This window comes from Aptenodytes patagonicus, chromosome 9 (genome assembly GCF_965638725.1).
Source record: "Aptenodytes patagonicus chromosome 9, bAptPat1.pri.cur, whole genome shotgun sequence".
Lineage (NCBI taxonomy): Eukaryota > Metazoa > Chordata > Aves > Sphenisciformes > Spheniscidae > Aptenodytes > Aptenodytes patagonicus.
This window is the reverse complement of record NC_134957.1, coordinates 12,142,085-12,160,627: the sequence shown is the minus strand read 5'-3', so window position 1 is coordinate 12,160,627 and position 18,543 is coordinate 12,142,085. Positions and strand designations below refer to the sequence as shown.

Sequence of the window (18,543 nt, the reverse complement as noted above, 5' to 3'; positions counted from 1 at the left end):
TTCCCTGTTGTGAAGAGGGGCCTACAGCCAAGTGCAGGGGCTGTTCACGGGAGTTCAGATTACTCTGGCCCCTACTGTGTCGAAACCATTGCTGGGTGCAAGGAACCTTACCTGCCTCTCCTCTCGGGCAAAGGCTTGGAGAGGAAAAAGGCCTCCTCAGGCAGCTCTGCTTTTTTTTCCAATCACTACTTCATCTACCAACAATTCAAATTCACAATAGCATTCCTGAAATGGAACCACTGTAATAGAGACATGAACTGTTTTAAATGAAACAAGCTGCAGAAGTTTATAGGAGGCCCTTTTGAAGACAGCCTTCTACCATGGAAGCTCATAAAAGCCTGGAGAAAAGCAGCAGCACAATGCTCATGCAGAGAAGCCACTGGTGCAAAAATCCATCAGAGCCTCAGGCTCTACATATATTCTAAAACACCTCTTGGTAACACAGTAAGGAGATCCCAGCCATCGGCAGGGTTTTTTCAAAAGCCTTTAGATTACAAACTGTTCATTTACTAAGCAGCTTTGCAAGCAACACCTTCCTGTTGGGCTGATGTACTTGGAAGTCCCACCCCACCAACAAGAGAAGATACACAAAACCAAGCAATGGATCACTTCTAAGTACTTTAATATGACCCATAACAACAGGTAGGATGGAGCTTAGAACTGGATCACCTGGCCCTGTAAGAAGGAAGAGACAGAGCAAGTTTATTCACCACTGAATGTCACCACCCTTTCTCAGCCACTCTCGATACACAAACATACCTTTCTCTTCTTGTCTCCTCCCAGTTCAAAGTGCTTGCACCTCTTAATGGCCAGCATCCTCTTGGACCTGCAGTTGGGCTCCACACACTCCAGCCTCAGCACAATCTTCTTCGTGGTCTTAGCCTGGGAGCAGAGGAGCAAAGCATATCAACGAACAAAATGTCCACAAACAAACAAATTGCTGTTCTCAGGGAAAGCTTGTTATCTGCACTCCTGAAGATTCAGCAGCTTGTTCTCAAAGTGTAAAGAAAAAGACTACCAACACAGTTAGGCTCCCTCCATTAAAAACCAGAAGGCACCTTAAGGACCAGTACAGAAGTATAGTGGATCTGTACCTTCACAATAAAGGACGCTGGCACTCAGTGGGGCATGGCTGGTCCCCTGCAAACATCAGCCACACTGGAAGAAAGTCTGTGCCAGTGAACACACCAAGGAATAGGCACTTCTGAGCAGTGTCAGTCTGTTCTCCCACACTGCAGAAGTTCAGCAGAAAGCCAGGCAGAAGAAATACCTGAAAGCAGCACCACTGACAAACTTTCCCCAGAAGGAGCAGCGACACGTGTTCAGTGCAGACGCACAGCTACTGAGAAGTTAGGTGAAACCCAAAGACTACAGAGGGAAGAATCCAAAGCTGCAAGGCTACTGTAGCAGCTGGACAGAGCTGTAACCACCAGTTATAAACTTCTGTCAATCATCCATATAATGCTGACTGGGAAGAAACAGAAATGGGGATGGCAATGTACAGGTAGAGAGTGCCAAACCACGAAAGCGGTATGGCTGCTTTGTGTACCCTGCTTGCGGAAGCATTTTCTGCAAGGTCTCCCCACTTCCTGGCAGAAAGTCAACTTAAAAAACTGCCATCTCATTTTTTTCTTCTTGCTGGAAGACTTCCTGAACATCTCCAGCAGAACACCAGGGCTTTCCAGCAGTGAGCCAAGTAGCTCTAAGTGCTATAACTAAACGGTTCACACAAAAACTAACAAATCAGCCCATCGGGTTTTGCTTCCCTGCTTTAAGTACCACAGACTTTGCCCCCACCCCCAACTCCTTGGCAGGAGGTATGTAGAGGCACAGAGGGAAAACATGCTGCAAGACTACAGTTCCAGGTACCCACACTGAAGAGGAAGGATGACAGCAGCAGGTTTCTGCAACTCATCTGTAACAGAATGCACTGCTGCCCTTCCACTGCTGCTTTGAGATTCTCAGGAAAGGCCTAACGCAACAGCTCTCATTTACTGGCTCAGCAATATGGATTTCCCTGGAGACAGCAGACTGCAAGAAAATGTCGTGTTCTGCGGTACCCCCAGGAGTTGCACACGCTTTGCTTCTATCATACCCTTGTCAGTGAAGACAGCCTCACTATGCAGAGCCTCACAAACCCCACAAAAAGTTTCAGCAATAAACTACTAACATTTCAAGAACATAAGAAAAGCAAGCAGCAGGCTGCCTTTCCCTTCACCATACTCCTCCCCTTTGGCAAGCAATGAGGAAAATGCTCCTTTCATTAAAAGCATCACTTCCAGTAAGATCCCGCTCCCCTACAGCATCAACGCTCCCTGCAGAACCTGCTCTGCAAACACATACTATGTCACTCCTGCAAAAAAAGGAGCATCTACATAAGACAGAAGCAGCAGGGAAGGTCAGCAGATGCAGATGAAAAACTTACGCTCCCCAGACAGCACTACCAGCACAGAGCTGCCGTAACACAGCTTGAGCACAGGACCACCACAAGGCTGCAGGAGGCTGAAGTGCCTGCCCCTCTTCAGCTGGGTATGTGGATTGCCAAGAAAGTTTCAGGTTCTCCTTCCAGTAGCAGCACTCACCTTCTTACGGAAGATGGGCTTTGTCTGGCCCCCATAGCCACTTTGCTTCCTATCGTAGCGTCTTTTCCCTACAGGAGGAAATGGCTGTTTAGGCAACAATTCAAGACATGCTACAAGCGCAACTAACACTCTTACCAAACCCTAGCAGACCTCAGTCTGCAGCTGCACAACCGACGAGAAGCAATCCCCCCTTCCCGGACAGCCGCGTGCTCCGCCCACAACCACCACCCTGGCGCGGGGCATGACCACCCGGGCCCCACGCAACTTCCCCGGGCCGTGCCCCAGAGCCCCCGGCGCGCACCCGTCCCTACCCTGGGCATACAGGGAGTCCTTCCCCTTCTTGTATTGGGTGACTTTGTGCGGCTGGTGCTTGCCGCATTTCTTGCAGTAGGTCCGGCGGGTTTTCGGGACGTTCACCTGGAGGAGCAGGGAGAAGCCGGTCAGCACGGCCAACAACCGCGCAGGGAGACACCACGCCGCCCTCCGGGGCCCCCCTCGCCCCGGCGCTGCCGAACGCAATCCGGCCGCCCTTCCCCGCCCCTCGAGGAGACCCTGCGCCACCATCCCGGGCCTACGGCCTCCCCCACCGCCCCGACCCGGCCTAGCCGCCAGCCAAGCACCCACCGCAGCGGCCAGCGCCTCGGGCGAGCGGAGCGAGCCGCCGCCGGGGCGGATGGCAGCAGATGGAGTCGGACCCGCAGCCCGCTGCCGCCAGCACTCACCATGTTGTCAGCTGCGGCCTGAAGAGAAGGAGCGCCCCGGAAGCGGAAGCAGATGGGACCGGGGGACCATCGAGAGGAGGCGCGCAGGGAGGGCGAGTGGCCCGTCAGGCACTGGGCGTGCAGCGCCCCCTCCCGGTGGGAGGAGAGCGGGGCGGCGGCACCGGCTGGGGGGCGCAGCGGGGGGCGCAGCGGGGGCCGGGGGGTGGGGGGCTGCGGAGGAGTGGGGGTGCAGGGCGTAGGGGGTGAGGGTACGTGGCTGTGGGGGTGCCAGGGGGTGACTGGGGGGGGGTGTCTGTGGGATGTGCAGGGTGCGCGACGTGGGAAGCAGGGGCAGGCAGCCAGCAGGAACACGGCGCTGCCCCACAGCCCGGACCCCGGACCCAGCCGCAGCCCTGCACTCCGGTCCCCACGTCCCGGCCCGCACCCCTGGTACCACCTCCAGGCCCCCCGTCCCCTCAGTGCAGGGCAGGCCCTGGCCACGGCCGGAGGCCCAGCGGCCCCGCGGAGGTGGCCCGGCTGTCTCCAGGAGGAAGCACAGCTGCTGCTTTTGAGTCAGAAACCAAAAAAAGGGGAACCGAAAGGGTGGGGTTGGCCGGCCCCGTCCTTCCTCCCTGCGCGGTCGACCCCACCGTGCCTGCCTCCCTCCCTCCCGGCCGCCACAGCCACCCTGACCCGCCAGGCTGGGCCGCTCGGGGTGGGCGCAGGGCAGCGGGTGCAGCGGGACCCTGGCTGGCCAGAGTGGCGGCAGGAGGGCTCGGTGAGTGTGCCAGGGCGCAGCGGGCCCAGGGCAGCCGTGTCCCGGCACCGCGTGGCGCAGGGAGAGGCGCGGCGGGGAGCACGAGGGTGGCTGGGTGCGCCCTGGGTGCCGGCGCGGCCCCGTTAACGTCGCTGGGGGGGAGCCATGGCAGCAGGAGGCGGGAGCATCCATGCGGCGCCTGCTTGTACCGGTGCTTGCCTCCTCAGCGGTGCCGGCAGCCACAGCACCTGCTGGGGCTGGGAAAGCCATCCCGGGTGCAGGCCACATGCTGCCAAGCTGCGGATGAGCTGAGCTGGGAAGGCTCAGCCTTGTCCCGCAGCCTGGCCAGTTCTGAGCAGGCAGCATCTGCCACCGGGGGTGGGACAGCTGCCATGGGGCCACAGTGCCAGAGGCCATGGGGGTGTAGCAGAGCAGGGCGGTGGGGTGGTGTGTGGGTGCCAGGGCCTGGAGGGGTGCCCTGGAGCAGGGGGTTCAGGGTGGTGCATGGGTGCCAGGGACCCCAGGGCTGCACAAGAGCAGGAGGGCAGGGTGGTATGTGGGTGCTAGGGGCTCTGGGGCTGCAGCAGAGCATGGGATCAGGGTCGTGTGTGGGTGCCAGGGACCCCAGGGGTGCTCCAGAGCAGGGGGTCGGGGTGCTGACTGTGCCTTTGACCACTCCTTGCTCGTGCCTTTTGCAGTGGGCGCTGCTGAGGTGCAGCTCTGGGTTTGTTCCCGAGTCTCTCCCATGCGGGAGTTTCCCTCCTCAGTCCCTCCCACCCTTCATTTTTGTCACCCTCCAGGCTGCACCTGAAACATGGGGGCTGTGGAGTTTGTCATTCCCAGACACCGCGTCGTCCTTCCCACTTGCCCTGAGCATGCCAGCCCCCTGCCAGCCCCCCATCAACCAGCAGTGGCAGGAAGGCTCGGCTCCTTAGCAGGACACGGGGAAGGGGCCAGGGAGCTTGCCTGCGGGGGGGTGGCCCCGGGACCATAGTGGGGCACAGTGTCCAGTGGCATGGGGCCAGCAGTGCGTGCTGGGCCCAGTGGTGTCAGAGCACGCTTGGCCGAGGTGTGACAGTAGCAGGAAGTCACATTAGCTTGGGGGGGGGACACACAGGATATGCTTCCACCCACCCACTCATCACCTCTGCTGTCACAGCGCGGCAGCGATGGCTCGCTGCGGGGGTGAGTCTCACGGGGCACCCACCACCCCAAAGGACAGGCAGGGACAGAGCGGGGCTGGTGGCAGTGCCGGGGAGAGGGAAGCTGTGCCATGCTGGGGACAAGGAGGCAGTGCTGGGGATAAGGGTGGCTGTGCCATGGTGGGGACAAGGAAGCAGTGCTGGGGACAGGGCAGCTGTGCCACGCTGGGGCAGAACAGCCCTCTGAGATACTCATTGTCCTTTCCTCTCTGGCAGCACTGTCCCAGAGGACACAGCAAGGACGTGTCCCATCTGCCCAGCACTGCTGGCAGTGACTCAGCTGCTGCAACTCAAGGTAAAGCTTCTGGGGACCCGGCACTGCAGTTGGGATGGGCTGGAGCCCAGGGCTGCTCTGCTCAGCCCGTGTCTGTGCCAGGGGGTGCAATGGGAGCCCTCCTGCTCTTGGGACACAGGACTGGCAGCCCCATTTTATAGCTAGGGAAACTGAGGCATGGGGCTACAGGGGGATGCTGGGGTTGCTCTGTGCTCGCCCACCAGCCTGCCAGCAGTTTGGGGTCACCACCCCAGCCACCTGCCCTGTCCCCAGCAGGGACCCCAGTTCCTTCCTCCCCAGGCCTGGATCAGCCAGTGGAGGCTACTGTTTTTTCTAAAAGACTGACAACTCATTTTTTGTTTGTTTTTTTTTTTAAACCACCCAAACAAGCCGGAAAGGCCTGAGCCATGAGGGCCACAAGGGGAGGGAAGGGAGGACTGTGGGAGAGAGGAACCCTGCTTGTCTCCAACCTCTCTGGCTACAGCCACCACAGTGGGGCAGGGTCAGGATTGCAGCAGCAGGATCTGTGCTGGGAGGGTCTGGGCATCACCAGCAGATGGGAGGATGCCCCTGCTCCTGCCCCCAGGCTGGGGCATGCCCTGGAGAGAGGCATAGCAGGTGGGACCAGCTCCTGGCATCTTTGGTCTCCACCTGGTCCCTGTCGCGAGTGAGCCAATGCCTGCCTCCTGTGTGGGGGGAGAGGATGGGCTGCCCAGCTGGGTAGCGGGGGGCTCAACCCTTGACTCTGGCCCACCTCTGAGCCTTCCCCCAGAGGAGATGGGCAGGGGAGGGAAACAGCTTCTCCCAGGTTGCCCTCCAAAGCTGTTTTTGTAGGAGGAAAAAGGGAATTAAGGTGGAGGTGAAGGGGGAGCAGGGCATGTAGGTGGTCGGGGCAGGAGACACGAAGGAGGGCTCCAGGGGATCACAGTTCAGCAGTGGTTCCACGCAGCTCATCATCTCCCTGTTAGGTCCAGGCTGGAGTCAGGTGTTGGTTACAGCCCTCAGAGAAGGAGAAGCCCACAGCTCCAGCCGTGTGGCTCTGTGAGGTGCTGGAACCATCTGGGTGTCGCAGTGCCGAGGTGTAGCATGGAGTGGCACAGGGTGAGATGGACAGGCTGCTCCAAGAGATGGGCCAGAGCAGATTTCCAGTCCCCTGAAGGCAGGGCAGCAGTGGGACGTGGGGCTCCCATCTGAGCCCTTTCCTGCCCGGACCATTCCTGGAGAGGCTCAGGAGGAGGGCTTTGCTGGGGACGTCTCGTTGCTGGCTGGAGGCAGCCCTTTGAGCCTGGCCTCCAGCAAGCACTGCTCACAAGGGAGGAAAGGGGGTTGAGCATCGTCCCTGCACTCTTGCAGGCTCCATGGACGCAGGATGGATGACTTTAGGGCTACTCTGTGCTCTCGACAGCATGGCACTGCGGCTATTCAGGGCCAGGACCTACCCACAACTTTTTAGGGACTGGCCTCCCATGGCTGTCCCTTGCACACACTGCCAAGTCAGCACATCCCCAGCACGAAGCGCCTGTGGTGTGGCAGGAGGAAATGGCCCACACAAACACACCCGCATCATGTTGGAGGGGAGGAGGGAGCCTGCTGGGTGTTGCTGCTCAGGCTCTGTGCTCCTCCCCGGGGCTACGCTTCTTGCAGCCTCCCCGGCTCCCTCTCTCTCCGGCTGTCTGTGTCTGTCTGTCCATCTGCACGCCCAGGGGGCCCCTCCAGCATCCAGCGGCAGCTGAAGCTGGCTGAGTGGTGGCTTGGTCTGCAGCCTGGTGTTGGAGAGGGGACGGGAGAGGGCGAGGTCACATCGCAAATACCCTACACTGACCTGCCTGCACACTTCTGCAGCTGATTCCCCCCGTGGGGGTCCCAGCACCCCCTGGCTGCCCCTCAGGCAGGGGGGAGAGTGCACCTGAGCGAGGTCCAGCAGTGGGCAGGTTTTCAGCTGAGCAAGCACTGTGTCAGCGTTGTCCTGCCCACAGCAACCCGGCGAGCACAGCACAGACGAGGCTGGGGGGGCCGACATGGCCAGCATCATCCTGGAGAGCATCTTCTTGAAGCGCTCACAGCAGAAGAAGAAAACATCTCCTCTCAACTTCAAGAAGCGCCTGTTCCTGTTGACGGAGAGCAAGCTGTCCTACTACGAGTATGACTTTGAGCGGGGGGTGAGTTGGTGGCCTCAGGGCCATAGGGGCTGTGCCATGGCAGTGCCCATGGGTCACCAGTTGTCCCTCACCAGCACCCAGCCCAAGGGGTGGTCGGATGGGGATGGTGGTTGGCTTGAGGCTCCCCAGGTCTCCCCCCTGACAATCGTTCAAACCAACTCCGTCTCTTGCAGCGCCGGGGCAGTAAGAAAGGCTCAGTGGACATTGAGAAGATCACCTGTGTGGAGACGGTGGTGCCTGAAAACAACCCTCCCCCTGAGCGGCAGGTCCCGGTGAGGAAGGTCCCGGAGTCCCCGCTTGTGTCCCCCGTCCCCTCACTGGGGAAGTAGGGAGAGTTACCTTGCCCTGGGGTGGTGGGAATGGGGGACAGCCCTGCTTGGCATGGGGGGCTCTGCACCCACAGTCCATACCATACCAGGGTTCCAGCTTGATGCAGGACAGGGGGAGCAGGGGGACGCCAAAGGCTGTGGGTCCCAGAGGAGATGCCACCAGCCAAGCAGCAGGATGCCAGCATCCGTCTCTGCCTCTCTCTTCCAGAGGAAAGGAGAGGATTACAACAACATGGAGCAGATCTCAATCATCGAACGGTTCCCCTACCCTTTCCAGGTGAGTCCTCACTGTACCCCCTTTGCCGGTCTGCTCTGCCCAGCTGGAGGGTGCTGGGGGGAGGACCCCAGAGGGACCTGGGGCCAAACAAGGCATCGCTGCCCCAGTGCCAGCTGTCACTCAGCTGTTTGGGGATGCCCTGCTGCTGTCCACGCTGCGTGGGGCAGGCAGGTGAGCTTCTGTGAGCCTCGAGGAATTGGGCAGCTCTATTTAAGGGGGCTGCTTAGATGGAAACCTGCTTCTGAGCTCTGTCCTGCCCCTTTCAGTCCCCTGGCCGATGCTGGAGGGATGCTGGCTGCTGGCTGCCTGCTCAGCCCCCAACCCAGCTTCCTGCCCCTGCTGGCACCCAGCACGGCCCCCGACACACTGAAAGTCAGAGAAGGAAGTGGAAAGTCTCGGGGGAGGGGGCTTATTTATAACCTCTCTGTCACGGTCCCATGAGCACCATGTGGGGCCAGCACACACTGGCACAGCTTGTGCTCTGCAGCAGCTGCTCGGGGTGGCCACAAGCCTCGGCTCCCCCCATCCTCCCTGGGAGACCCCCAGCCAGGGCGCTAAGGTGCGTGGTCCTGCAGGTGGTGTATGACGAAGGGCCCCTCTATGTGTTCTCCCCTACGGAGGAGCTGCGCAAACGCTGGATCCATCAGCTGAAGAGCGGTGAGTTTGGGGGCTCTGTGGCTCCCTCGGAAAGCAGACACAAGCAATCAGCTGTGCGTGCGGCACGACCCAAAGCGCCGAGTTTCCGGGGGCTCACTATCTTGTGGTTATGTTACCCCATGCCTACGGAAGAGCAAGTGCTGATCAGAAACTTCTCCCGTGACAAGCACACTTGTAAGGCCATGCCCCCACATGCATGCTCCCTAACATCCCTGAGCTGATGCTAGCCGCTCCTGCCCGGCGGAGGTGGACCCTCACCTCTGTTACCCTCTGACTTCTGCAGCACCGCAGCCACCTCGGCTGAGGCTTCTTGCCCTCTCACAAGCCTGCTCCAAATTAGCTCAAGCAGGCTCAGAAGTTACTGAGGGCGAGAGGAAATAGCAGATGTGGCCACGCAGCTGTACTGGCATGCAAGGTGAGGGTAGAGCCCCCAGTGCTTTAGGAAACACAGACGAAAAGCCTGCTGGAAGCCAGGGAGCGTCTCTCCCAACCCACCCCAAGCCTCGCTTGGTGCTGCTGAGCTAATGCTCAGCTGCCTGGGTGCTACCTCCTCAAGCTGAGAGCATGTTGCAGCAGCACTGCGCAGAGGGGCTCGGGAGCTTGCAGTTGGCCGAAATCTGCTGGAGCTGCCCATATGTGTCTCTTAGTGCATGTGTATCTCTCTGTGACTTTGTGCTGGTGGGGCGAGATTAGCTGCTCGAATTGACACAGGGAAGTTTGCCGGAGTGAGGCGGAAGCAGAGCAGGCTGATAACGGGGAAGTCGGTTATTTCATGAGACCCCTGCTGCGCTGCGCTGGCAAGCAGCCAGCCCTCTCCCCACTTCCCTGCTTCAGGAGGGGGTTGCTGTGGCAGCTGAAGCCAGTGTAAAATCCACAGGGAAAAGGGGAAAGAAAATGCTCGCCTTTTGCTGCTGGGATGCCCGCATCCTGCTCCACCAGAGAAGGGGCTCTCTGCATCCTGCAGAGCTGCTGTGGGCCAGCACTGTGCTGCGATGGTGTTCAGGCACATCCAGTTGTCCCTCTAGCTTGGGGAGAAGTACGAAGAAGCCAGTTGGCACCTGCCTGGCAAGGGACCAGTCTCCCAGCAAGGGAAGTCTCTGAGCAGGCAGCAGATGGTGGCAGTGCCCTGCTCTCCCCATGGACAAGCCAGGCACAGCACTCTCCACTTCTGAAAAAAAAGGGTTCAAAAGAGCTGCAAACCGTGGGCCTCTGCAGCCCGGGGGATGCTGGATGTTTTGGCTGACAGGAGGGCCAGTCACAGCAGGACTTGCCCCTCCAAGCATGCTCATGTCCTTTTGCAGAGCTGCTGAAGGGCTTTGATCAAATCTGAGAGGAACGGCCTGGCTCTCCCCAGACTAGGGGTTTCGTGGCACAGGGTTTGCATAGCCACAGCACTGAAGCATGAGCAAGGAGTTGAGGGAAACCTGAGCAGCAGGGCCACATGTGACTGTGTATCAGTAGCACAGCAGAGGATGAAGTGATTTAATGGGGCTGATGGGGCCGATCATCTGCATTCAGGGAGCAGAGAGCTCTCTGTAGCAGGCTGGGGACACAGCCCCGGGTTGCACATATCTCCCCTCCTCTGCTACAGTGATCCGGTACAACAGCGACCTGGTACAGAAGTATCACCCCTGCTTCTGGATCGACGGCCAGTACCTGTGCTGCTCCCAGACAGCCAAGAACGCCATGGGCTGCCAGATCCTGGAGAGCAGGAATGGCAGTAAGACATTGGGCACCCTCCCCTTGCCCCATCCCAAGCCCCCGGGGACCACCACAGCACGACGCCGGGGATCTCTTCTCACCTTAGTCCCTTTTCTGTTCTGAAGGTTTAAAAGTTGGACGGTCACATCGCAAGACAAAGAAGCCTCTTCCCCCAACTCCTGAGGAGGACCAGGTAGGGGTCAGTGTCAGCATGTGGGTTTGCTCCAAGGTGTTTAAGGAAAGGTCTGCCTGGCAAAAGCCAACACGTTCAATGACTGACAGGGCATTGCTCAGAGATATACAGGCCAGGGCTCTGCTCTGGAGAGGGGTGTCGAGATGGTGCCCTAAGGGAGAAGGAGCTTGAACCAGGGGATGGAGGAAAGTCAAATGATCTCACCCCTCAGGTTCCCCAGGGGGAGCTGGGAGGATAGAGAAGCCCTGATATAGGGTGGAGGAGTCACAGGTTAAGCCAAAAGGTAGAGAGAAAACACTTAATCTTTTGTGAGGACAGGTCTCCAAGGAGGAAATGTTGCAATAAAAAGCGCTGAAGGGGGATTGGTCTCCTGGTGGGGATACATGTGGGAGCTGAGACAAACACTGCACTGACCTGGCCTGAGCCCACTGCCCTGCCAGGCCTGGGGAGGGTCTCGCCTGGGAAACAGTGTGTCTGCCAGCTTCACCATGTCCCATGCTCTCCCTTGCTCTGGGAAAGATGGTGATGAAGCCCCTGCCCCCCGAGCCGGCGCCCAGCACAGCAGGCGAGATGAAGAAGGTGGTGGCCCTCTACAACTACCTGCCAATGAACGCACAGGACCTGCAACTGCAGAAGGGCGAGGAGTACTTCATCCTGGAGGAAAGCCACCTGCCCTGGTGGAAAGCCCGTGACAAGAACGGGTAAGAGCTCCCACTGCCTGCAGCACTCGCCCTGCAACGGTGCCCTCTCCTGGTGCCAAGACACTGGTGGGCAAACACACCTCTTCAGCATCGCGGGGGTTAGGATAGGCTGCCTGCCTGCCTGCCTGTGGGCCCCTGCATGGGATGGCACATGAGGAGGGTGAGGGAGACTGAAGCAGGCTGTGGTATCAGCCCTCTCCAAGCATGAACACAAATGGGTTTGCGCCAGGGTTTTTGAGCCTATTTCTACTCAGCCTTCTGGGACAGGAACCTGCTTTCCCCTCGGCCTCCTCCATCAGTGTGTGACCTGCCCCTTTTCTCCTGCAGGAGGGAAGGATACATCCCCAGCAACTACGTCACTGAAACCAGCAATTCCCTGGAGATCTTTGAGTAAGAGAAGGTGCAGGGACAGGGCAAGTTGCACTTGGTTGGAGACTTTTTACATTCAGTTCTGTTAACCTATGCAGCCTGCGAGCCCAGCCTGGCTGGGTCACTCTCCCTCTTGCACACCCTTCAAGAGCCTCTGGCCCTGTGACAGCCATCGCTGCCCTGCTCCCTGCACCACCTGTCCTGGCTGGGCTAGGGTCAGCCCAGGCTGGGGACTGCGGTGGCTGCAGTGATCTCCCTGATGACTGTGTCCCTGTTCTAGGTGGTACTCAAAGAATATCACTCGGAGCCAAGCGGAGCAACTGCTGAAACAGGAGGTAAGTTTTGACTCCCAAGGCTGAGTCCTTTCTACACACCAGCCCTCCGTGGGCTGCTGTCACGTTGTCTTCAGCATGGGACTAACCCTGGTTTGCACTGGGAGGGGAGTGTCACCCCAACAGCCCCAGGAACTATCTCTACCCCAACGTGACCTCCTCCTGGCAGGCACTTCAGGTGGCCCCCCAGGCAGGGACTGGAAGTAGGACTCCTCTGACTTATCACACCCTCTCCAGCCATGCTGTGATCTTCACTCACTTTAAGTCTTGCCTGTTACAGTCATGCCTCCCCACAACCACCCCATCCCCTCTCCCCTTTCTGTTTTAGGGTAAGGAAGGGGGCTTCATTGTCCGAGACTCCACCAGCAAGACAGGGAAATACACTGTCTCCGTCTATGCCAAGTCCTCTGTGTAAGTGGATCTAAGAACAGCTTGTTCCTACCTCAGAGGGCCCCTCCAGGCACCCTGCACCCTCTGCCTGTCCTCCCCATGCCGCTGACCCCACGTACTGTCTCTCCAGAGACCCCCAAGGCACAATCCGCCATTACGTTGTATGCTGCACCCCCCAGAATCAGTATTACTTGGCAGAAAAGCACCTGTTCAACACCATCCCGGAGCTCATCACATACCATCAGCACAACTCTGCCGGTCAGTGTTTGGGGGACAGAGTGAGGTCAGCAGCGTTTTTACTGACATGACAGAATCCTCACCTTCCTGTGCTGAAGGCAGGAGGCTTGTGTTCCCTGCTGGAACATGGCGGGTAAGCGTGGTGTGGCAATCTACCTTTTTGTGTTTCAGGGCTCATATCCAGACTGAAGTACCCCGTGTCTCAACACCAGAAAAGTGCTCCTTCCACAGCTGGCCTCGGCTATGGTAATTTGGCCTTGGCTACCTCACGGTTCCCTGGTTGTAGGCCCTGTCTCTACCAGCAGTAACTTTCCCGGGCTGGGATCCTGGCTGTCCCATGGTAACAGGGCTCACAGCCTTTCCAGGAACCACTTCCCAACACTCACTGGCCCTCTGGTGACAGTACTGACCAAGAGACGCCACAAGCTACTTTGCTCCCCATCCCCTGGAGGAACAGGTCTCAGATTTCGTGGATTTTTTGGGATGGTTTTTCAGGCAGCACGTGCTCGTGAGCTCTTCTTGGGCTTGTAGATCAAATGACTGGGAGCACCCTGCAGGAAGGTCACCTGCACCCACATTATGCTCGCACTCTCTGTCCTAGGGTCGTGGGAGATTGACCCGAAGGATCTGACCTTCCTGAAGGAACTGGGGACGGGGCAGTTTGGTGTGGTGAAGTACGGGAAATGGAGAGGCCAGTTCAACGTTGCTATCAAGATGATCAGGGAGGGCTCCATGTCAGAGGATGAGTTTATCGACGAAGCCAAAGTCATGATGTAAGTGGTGAGCAGCCTGCAGGTCAGTGCTGGATATGCCTTGCCAGAATGGCTGCACTCCTGGGTGATGTGGAGGGACAGTCTCAGGCAGCCTCACACTGCAAAATGCATCCGAGCACCTACTGCCTTTATGCTGATTGCCCGGTGAGCTTTTCTACCATCGACTGGGCCAGGAACACCTTCCCTTCCCAAACTCTCTGTATTCACAGATGCTTCTTCTGCTGCTTGGCCTTCTAGATGCTCAGAATTGCCCTTCTTGCCCCCAACACAGGAACCTGTCTCATGAGAAGCTGGTGCAGCTCTATGGGGTCTGCACCAAGCAGCGTCCCATCTTCATCATCACCGAGTACATGGCCAACGGCTGCCTCCTGAACTTTCTGAGGGAAACTCGGCGGCGGTTCCAGCCTGCTGAGCTGCTGGAGATGTGCAAAGACGTCTGTGAAGCTATGGAGTACCTGGAATCCAAGCAGTTCCTGCACCGAGACCTGGTAGGGCTGTGGCTGAAGGACACATCTCCAGCTCAGTGACAGCCACAGCATGTCCTAGACAGGGTCCAGCTAGTTCATCAAATGAGGAGAGGCAGCTCTGCAGCCTTCTCTGCAGAACATCCCTCTAAGCTTCCCTGCCCACCTGAGCATGGGCGGGATGCTCTGAAGTCACTGCTCTGCAGTGTTAGCAGAGATTGCAGAAAGGCCGGGACTAGGTAGTTTTCCAGGGGACAGGAAATGCATTTGTGGCTAGGGCAGGGTTTGCGTTAGGCAGCACAGGCAGCATTGCTGGCTCAGACATGAAAAGGGACCTCTCGACCCACATGAAAAGCTGAGCCTGCAGTTTGTCAGGCCTTGGGCTACCATTGCTAGCTTGCAGTCCTGCTAGGTCCCATACCTGATCTCCTCCTGGTGCCGCTTTGTTCAGGCAAAATCCCGCCAGGGAAGTCGCCCCTCCATAGATAAACAAGATGCCTGGAGACCTCTCTTGCTATCTTTGCTGAGGACTTTGTAGCTTGCCCCAGTCCAGGTGAACCTGCAGGACAAAGTGAGGCAAAGTGTTAAGTGGGTGGGGGCAAGATGAAGTTCCAGATGGTACGCGGGGATGGGAGAGGCAGGAGCAGATAGGAGTGACTGCCTCCATCTCTCCATCCACAGGCTGCTCGCAACTGTTTGGTGAACGACCAAGGAATTGTGAAAGTATCAGATTTTGGCCTTTCCAGGTCTGGTAGATAAGTCTGTGTCACTTTCCTGTCTCAATCCCCCATCTCCTCCTTCAGTCTCTTCTGCACTTTAGTCTTTCTTCCCACCATCCTCCAGCTCTGCTTTTCCTCCATCTTCTCCCATCTTTCCGCTTCATCTATCTGGCTCGACCTTCTGCCCCTCCACTTTCCACCACCCCTTTCTTACTTCCCCGTCCCTTTTCCCCCTCTCTGCTTCTTCTTTCCCCCACCTTTAGCCTCCTGGCTACAGCTTTCTCTCCACATCCCCTTTTTGCTATGCTTCTGTGTCACCCTATCCCTTCCCCTATCTTGACTAACTCATTTGCAAAGGGACATTTCTGCCTATTGAAACCCATGCAGAGTGCAACTTCTGGTCACTCTGAGAGCTGTCAATTCCTTTTGGGCTTGGTTGGTTGCATGGAGGAGTGAAATGTGAAATCCAAGACAGGCACCCTGATCCATTTATCTGCTGCAGGTACGTTCTAGATGACGAGTATACAAGCTCCATGGGGTCAAAGTTTCCAGTGCGGTGGTCTCCCCCTGAAGTGCTTCTGTACAGCAAGTTCAGCAGCAAGTCTGACATCTGGGCTTTTGGTAAGAGCATGGCATTAATGACTCGGACATCGGGAAGAGAGGGTGCCCCACAACAGTGAGGTCCTCTGCAAACCAGCTTCAGGCACAGGCGCTCCCGTGCCATGAACTGTCCCTACCATTTCCTCTAACAGGCGTTCTGATGTGGGAAGTTTACTCTCTGGGAAAGATGCCTTATGAGAGGTTTAATAACAGCGAGACAACAGAGCACGTCATCCAAGGCCTGCGCCTCTACCGGCCGCAGCAGGCCTCAGAGCGGGTCTACGCCATCATGTACAGCTGCTGGCATGAGGTAGGTTGCTCTCACCCTCGGTGATCACCCCCAGCTGCTCTGGGGGGGCTGACATGCTCTGCGGCTCCGCCGGGGTGCGGAGAGCAGTGGGGTGGCTGGCAGGCTCCAGCAGGGATTCCCCCCTCTCGCACGGCAGAAGGCCGAGGAGCGCCCAACCTTCACCACGCTGCTGGGCAGCATCCTGGACATCACTGATGAGGAGCCCTGACCCCTGGGCCGGCCCAGACCGCTGATCCCTGCCTGGTGCTGGTGGCTGGTACTACTGGGCTGGTGCTGCCCCACTGCCCGCCGGGACGGACCTGCGCACTGGACGGTACCTCAGCACCGCTGTCACGGACTCGGCACTGGCCACCCCCCGGGCAAGCAGGGGCCTGAGGGGTCCTCACGGCCGCCACCGCAGCCCCTGTCACCGGCAGGGCCCCTCGCAGCCAAGGGCAGAGGCGGGGCCCCTGACGGCCGCGGTCTCGGCCAGCCCCGCCGGGCTCCGCAGCCGGCGGCGGGCCGGGCCTGTGCACAATAAACAGTTCCCAACGCGGACACCTCCTCCGCTGCCGCCGCGCGCCGGCGCCGCCGCACATCCGCTCCGCCCCGCCGGCAGGGGGCGCGCGGCGGGCGAGCGAGCATGCGTAGCGCGCGCGCGCGCGGAAGGGGTGGGCTTGGCGCATGCGCGGTGCATGCGCGCTGCGGCCGGGGCGCATGCGCGGCGGCGGCGCGGCGCGGCACGTGAAGGTCGCGGCGCGGCGGTACCGGTAATACCGGTGGTACCGGTAGCGGGATGGACGCGCCGTCCGCCGCCGGGCTGGGCGGCGCCGACCCCCAGCTCCAGCGCTTCATCGAGGTGGAGACGCAGAAGCAGCGCTTCCAGCAGCTGGTGCACCAGATGACCGAGCTCTGCTGGGTACGGGCGGCCCGCGAGCGGCGCCGCCGGCTCCGGTGACCGGCGGGGGGTGGGGGCGGGTCGCGGTGGGGGGACGGGCGGGCTGGGACGCCGCGCTGACCCTTGCCCCCAGGGGAAGGAGGGAGATGGGGACAAAATAGAGCCGCCGTGGGAGCAGTCCCAGCCCCGGTGAGCCCGGGGGCGGGGGGGCTCTCGGGGAAGGGAGGACCCGGGGGGATGGGATGGGACTGGACGGGAAGAGCCCCGGGCAGGGGGGGCTAGATGCACCGTAGAGGATGAGATTCCCGAGGGGGATGACGGCGGTGCGCCCGCGAGCTCGAGACGCCCAGGAGGCACGGCCCCGGTGTGCGGAGGGGTGTCGGGCCGTGGCGCTCCCGGGACCAACAGGTCCCCCACTATGTGCAGGAGAAGTGCATGGACAAGCCGGGTCCGAAGCTGGACAGCCGGGCCGAGACGTGCTTCGTGAACTGTGTGGAGCGCTTCATCGACACCAGCCAGTTCATCCTGAACCGGCTGGAGCAGACACAGAAGTCCAAGTCGACCTTCTCAGAGAGCCTGTCCGACTGAGTGGGACCTGCGCCCCGGGGGACACCGGCCAGCGCCCTGCGAGGCTGGGCCCTCCGCTGCGCTGGCTCCCGGTCACTCTGCCGCCTGAATGAGCCAGGATCAGCTCTGGGGTTTAGGATTTAATTAAATGCAGTCTTGGGGAAGTTGCAGCCAGATGAGAGCCCATGACAGAGGCACAGTCACTCCTCCTCAGGGTGACGCGCTGCCAGCAGCTGTTTTTGCACTGGGACTCCTGGGCTACCGATGCTACGTAGGGAGCATTTGGCACGCACCCGCTCAGCTGAAAGGAGGGGTGGTGATGCTCGCATCAGGGGCTGATGTGAATCTCAGCCCTGGGCGAGACCAGCCTGTGACCGCTGCCTTAAACAGTGCTGCACAAAACAAACCCTCCTGGGTAGATGCTAACAAGCCCTGCAGGCGCCATTGCTGTGCAGTCCGGCACAGGTACCCTTAGTGAGAAGAGTTTGTTGAGCACAGTGATCATCCCACACAGTGTCGCTACTGGAAAATACTTTCACACTTCCATAGGTAAATCGTTCATGTGGCCAAGTGACAAATTTTCAAATTGCAGCACAACTCTGTCAATACTGACTTGCTCCATTAACTGCTTTCCCCTGGTCAATGTAATAAATATTAACTGGGTCAATTTTTAACATGAGATTCGCCTTTGTTCAGGTAGATGACCACTGAGAATTGAAAATCTGACCTTCTTGTCATTCTCCTTCCTTCCCAGTAATCCTGTTTATTGCAAAATTAGTAGGGAGGGGGCATAATTGTCTTCTGGCTAGAAGGTCTGCTCTGAATTCTGATTTGTTGCTCAACTGATTTGGTCCCATGAATCAAACTTGTTTCTGGGAGAGGCTGTGGCCTTTCCTCCTCATCCCCAAAGGGTTAACAGCTCCTGCTGTCCTGTAAAGCAGTAGTTTCTCTAGAGAAACTAAATGCAGGAAATAAGTAACCAGCTACTTTATAACCTCATGCACCTTTACCTGTGGAGATCAGGGGAGGAAGGCCTATGGCTGCACCTTCTGGACTTCTGCCCCCAGGACACAGAGAGGAGCTTCTAACTGGAGAAACAACAAACTACTGATCCACCCTCTGGAAAGGCAGCATAGCATTTCAGCAGTGTTTACATACAGCGTGGCTCTGGGAAGCCTGGAGTGACCCACTGACAGTGGCTTGGAGCTCTACACAGGAACCTGGTAAAGCAGTTTTGCACACGTCCCTTTGCTGTGGGTGGCTGGACAGGGCATGTGAGTTCCTAACACGGGTGGCTTGTAGCCAGCAGCCTTCCTGGGAACAAATTCAGGATGTGTTAAACAGAGATATGCAGGTATAAACCCACGTTAGT

At 58.6% G+C, this 18,543-nt stretch overlaps 3 protein-coding genes across 4 annotated transcripts; 2 read left to right on the top strand and 1 right to left on the bottom strand.

Annotated features, from left to right (window-relative positions):
- Positions 1-605: 605 nt before the first annotated feature.
- On the bottom strand, positions 606-3,383 carry RPL36A (ribosomal protein L36a). The gene is made up of 5 exons (XM_076347171.1): positions 3,305-3,383; positions 2,894-2,999; positions 2,583-2,650; positions 760-882; positions 606-675 (listed from the first exon to the last, which is right to left on the bottom strand). Exons 1-5 carry the CDS (start codon positions 3,305-3,307, stop codon positions 655-657), a joined length of 321 nt encoding a protein of 106 aa, XP_076203286.1. The 5' UTR covers positions 3,308-3,383; the 3' UTR covers positions 606-654.
- A 594-nt stretch (positions 3,384-3,977) lies between these two features.
- BTK (Bruton tyrosine kinase) lies at positions 3,978-16,162 on the top strand. Of its 2 annotated transcripts, XM_076347170.1 has the most exons (20): positions 3,978-4,061; positions 5,459-5,537; positions 7,493-7,675; positions 7,849-7,947; positions 8,213-8,281; positions 8,857-8,938; positions 10,530-10,658; positions 10,765-10,832; positions 11,352-11,533; positions 11,861-11,923; positions 12,183-12,237; positions 12,563-12,645; positions 12,755-12,882; positions 13,033-13,107; positions 13,463-13,634; positions 13,906-14,122; positions 14,780-14,844; positions 15,320-15,438; positions 15,570-15,727; positions 15,864-16,162. In XM_076347170.1, the coding sequence occupies exons 3-20, from the start codon at positions 7,535-7,537 to the stop codon at positions 15,933-15,935; spliced, it is 1,977 nt and encodes a 658-aa protein (XP_076203285.1). In that variant the 5' UTR covers positions 3,978-4,061; positions 5,459-5,537; positions 7,493-7,534; the 3' UTR covers positions 15,936-16,162. The 2 variants fall into 2 exon arrangements, with proteins under 2 accessions (XP_076203285.1, XP_076203284.1); XM_076347169.1 differs by lacking the exon at positions 3,978-4,061 and having other exon boundaries at positions 5,525-5,537; positions 7,359-7,675.
- A 275-nt stretch (positions 16,163-16,437) lies between these two features.
- TIMM8A (translocase of inner mitochondrial membrane 8A) lies at positions 16,438-17,845 on the top strand. The gene is made up of 2 exons (XM_076347167.1): positions 16,438-16,625; positions 17,031-17,845. The coding sequence occupies exons 1-2, from the start codon at positions 16,503-16,505 to the stop codon at positions 17,190-17,192; spliced, it is 285 nt and encodes a 94-aa protein (XP_076203282.1). The 5' UTR covers positions 16,438-16,502; the 3' UTR covers positions 17,193-17,845.
- Positions 17,846-18,543: the final 698 nt, after the last annotated feature.

Bases quoted from the DNA above. Each gene is read 5' to 3' on its own strand.
- RPL36A (XM_076347171.1), bottom strand. The intron at 2,651-2,893 runs GTAGGGACGGGT...TTCCTCCTGTAG, and splicing joins GGACTCCCTGTATGCCCAGG to GGAAAAGACGCTACGATAGG. The intron at 883-2,582 runs GTGAGTGCTGCT...CTCTGCTCCCAG, and splicing joins AGCCCATCTTCCGTAAGAAG to GCTAAGACCACGAAGAAGAT.
- BTK (XM_076347170.1), top strand. From the start codon at position 7,535: ATGGCCAGCATCATCCTGGAGAGCATCTTCTTGAAGCGCTCACAGCAG. The intron at 10,659-10,764 runs GTAAGACATTGG...TCTGTTCTGAAG, and splicing joins CCTGGAGAGCAGGAATGGCA to GTTTAAAAGTTGGACGGTCA. The intron at 12,646-12,754 runs GTAAGTGGATCT...CTGTCTCTCCAG, and splicing joins GTCTATGCCAAGTCCTCTGT to AGACCCCCAAGGCACAATCC.
- TIMM8A (XM_076347167.1), top strand. From the start codon at position 16,503: ATGGACGCGCCGTCCGCCGCCGGGCTGGGCGGCGCCGACCCCCAGCTC. The intron at 16,626-17,030 runs GTACGGGCGGCC...CACTATGTGCAG, and splicing joins AGATGACCGAGCTCTGCTGG to GAGAAGTGCATGGACAAGCC.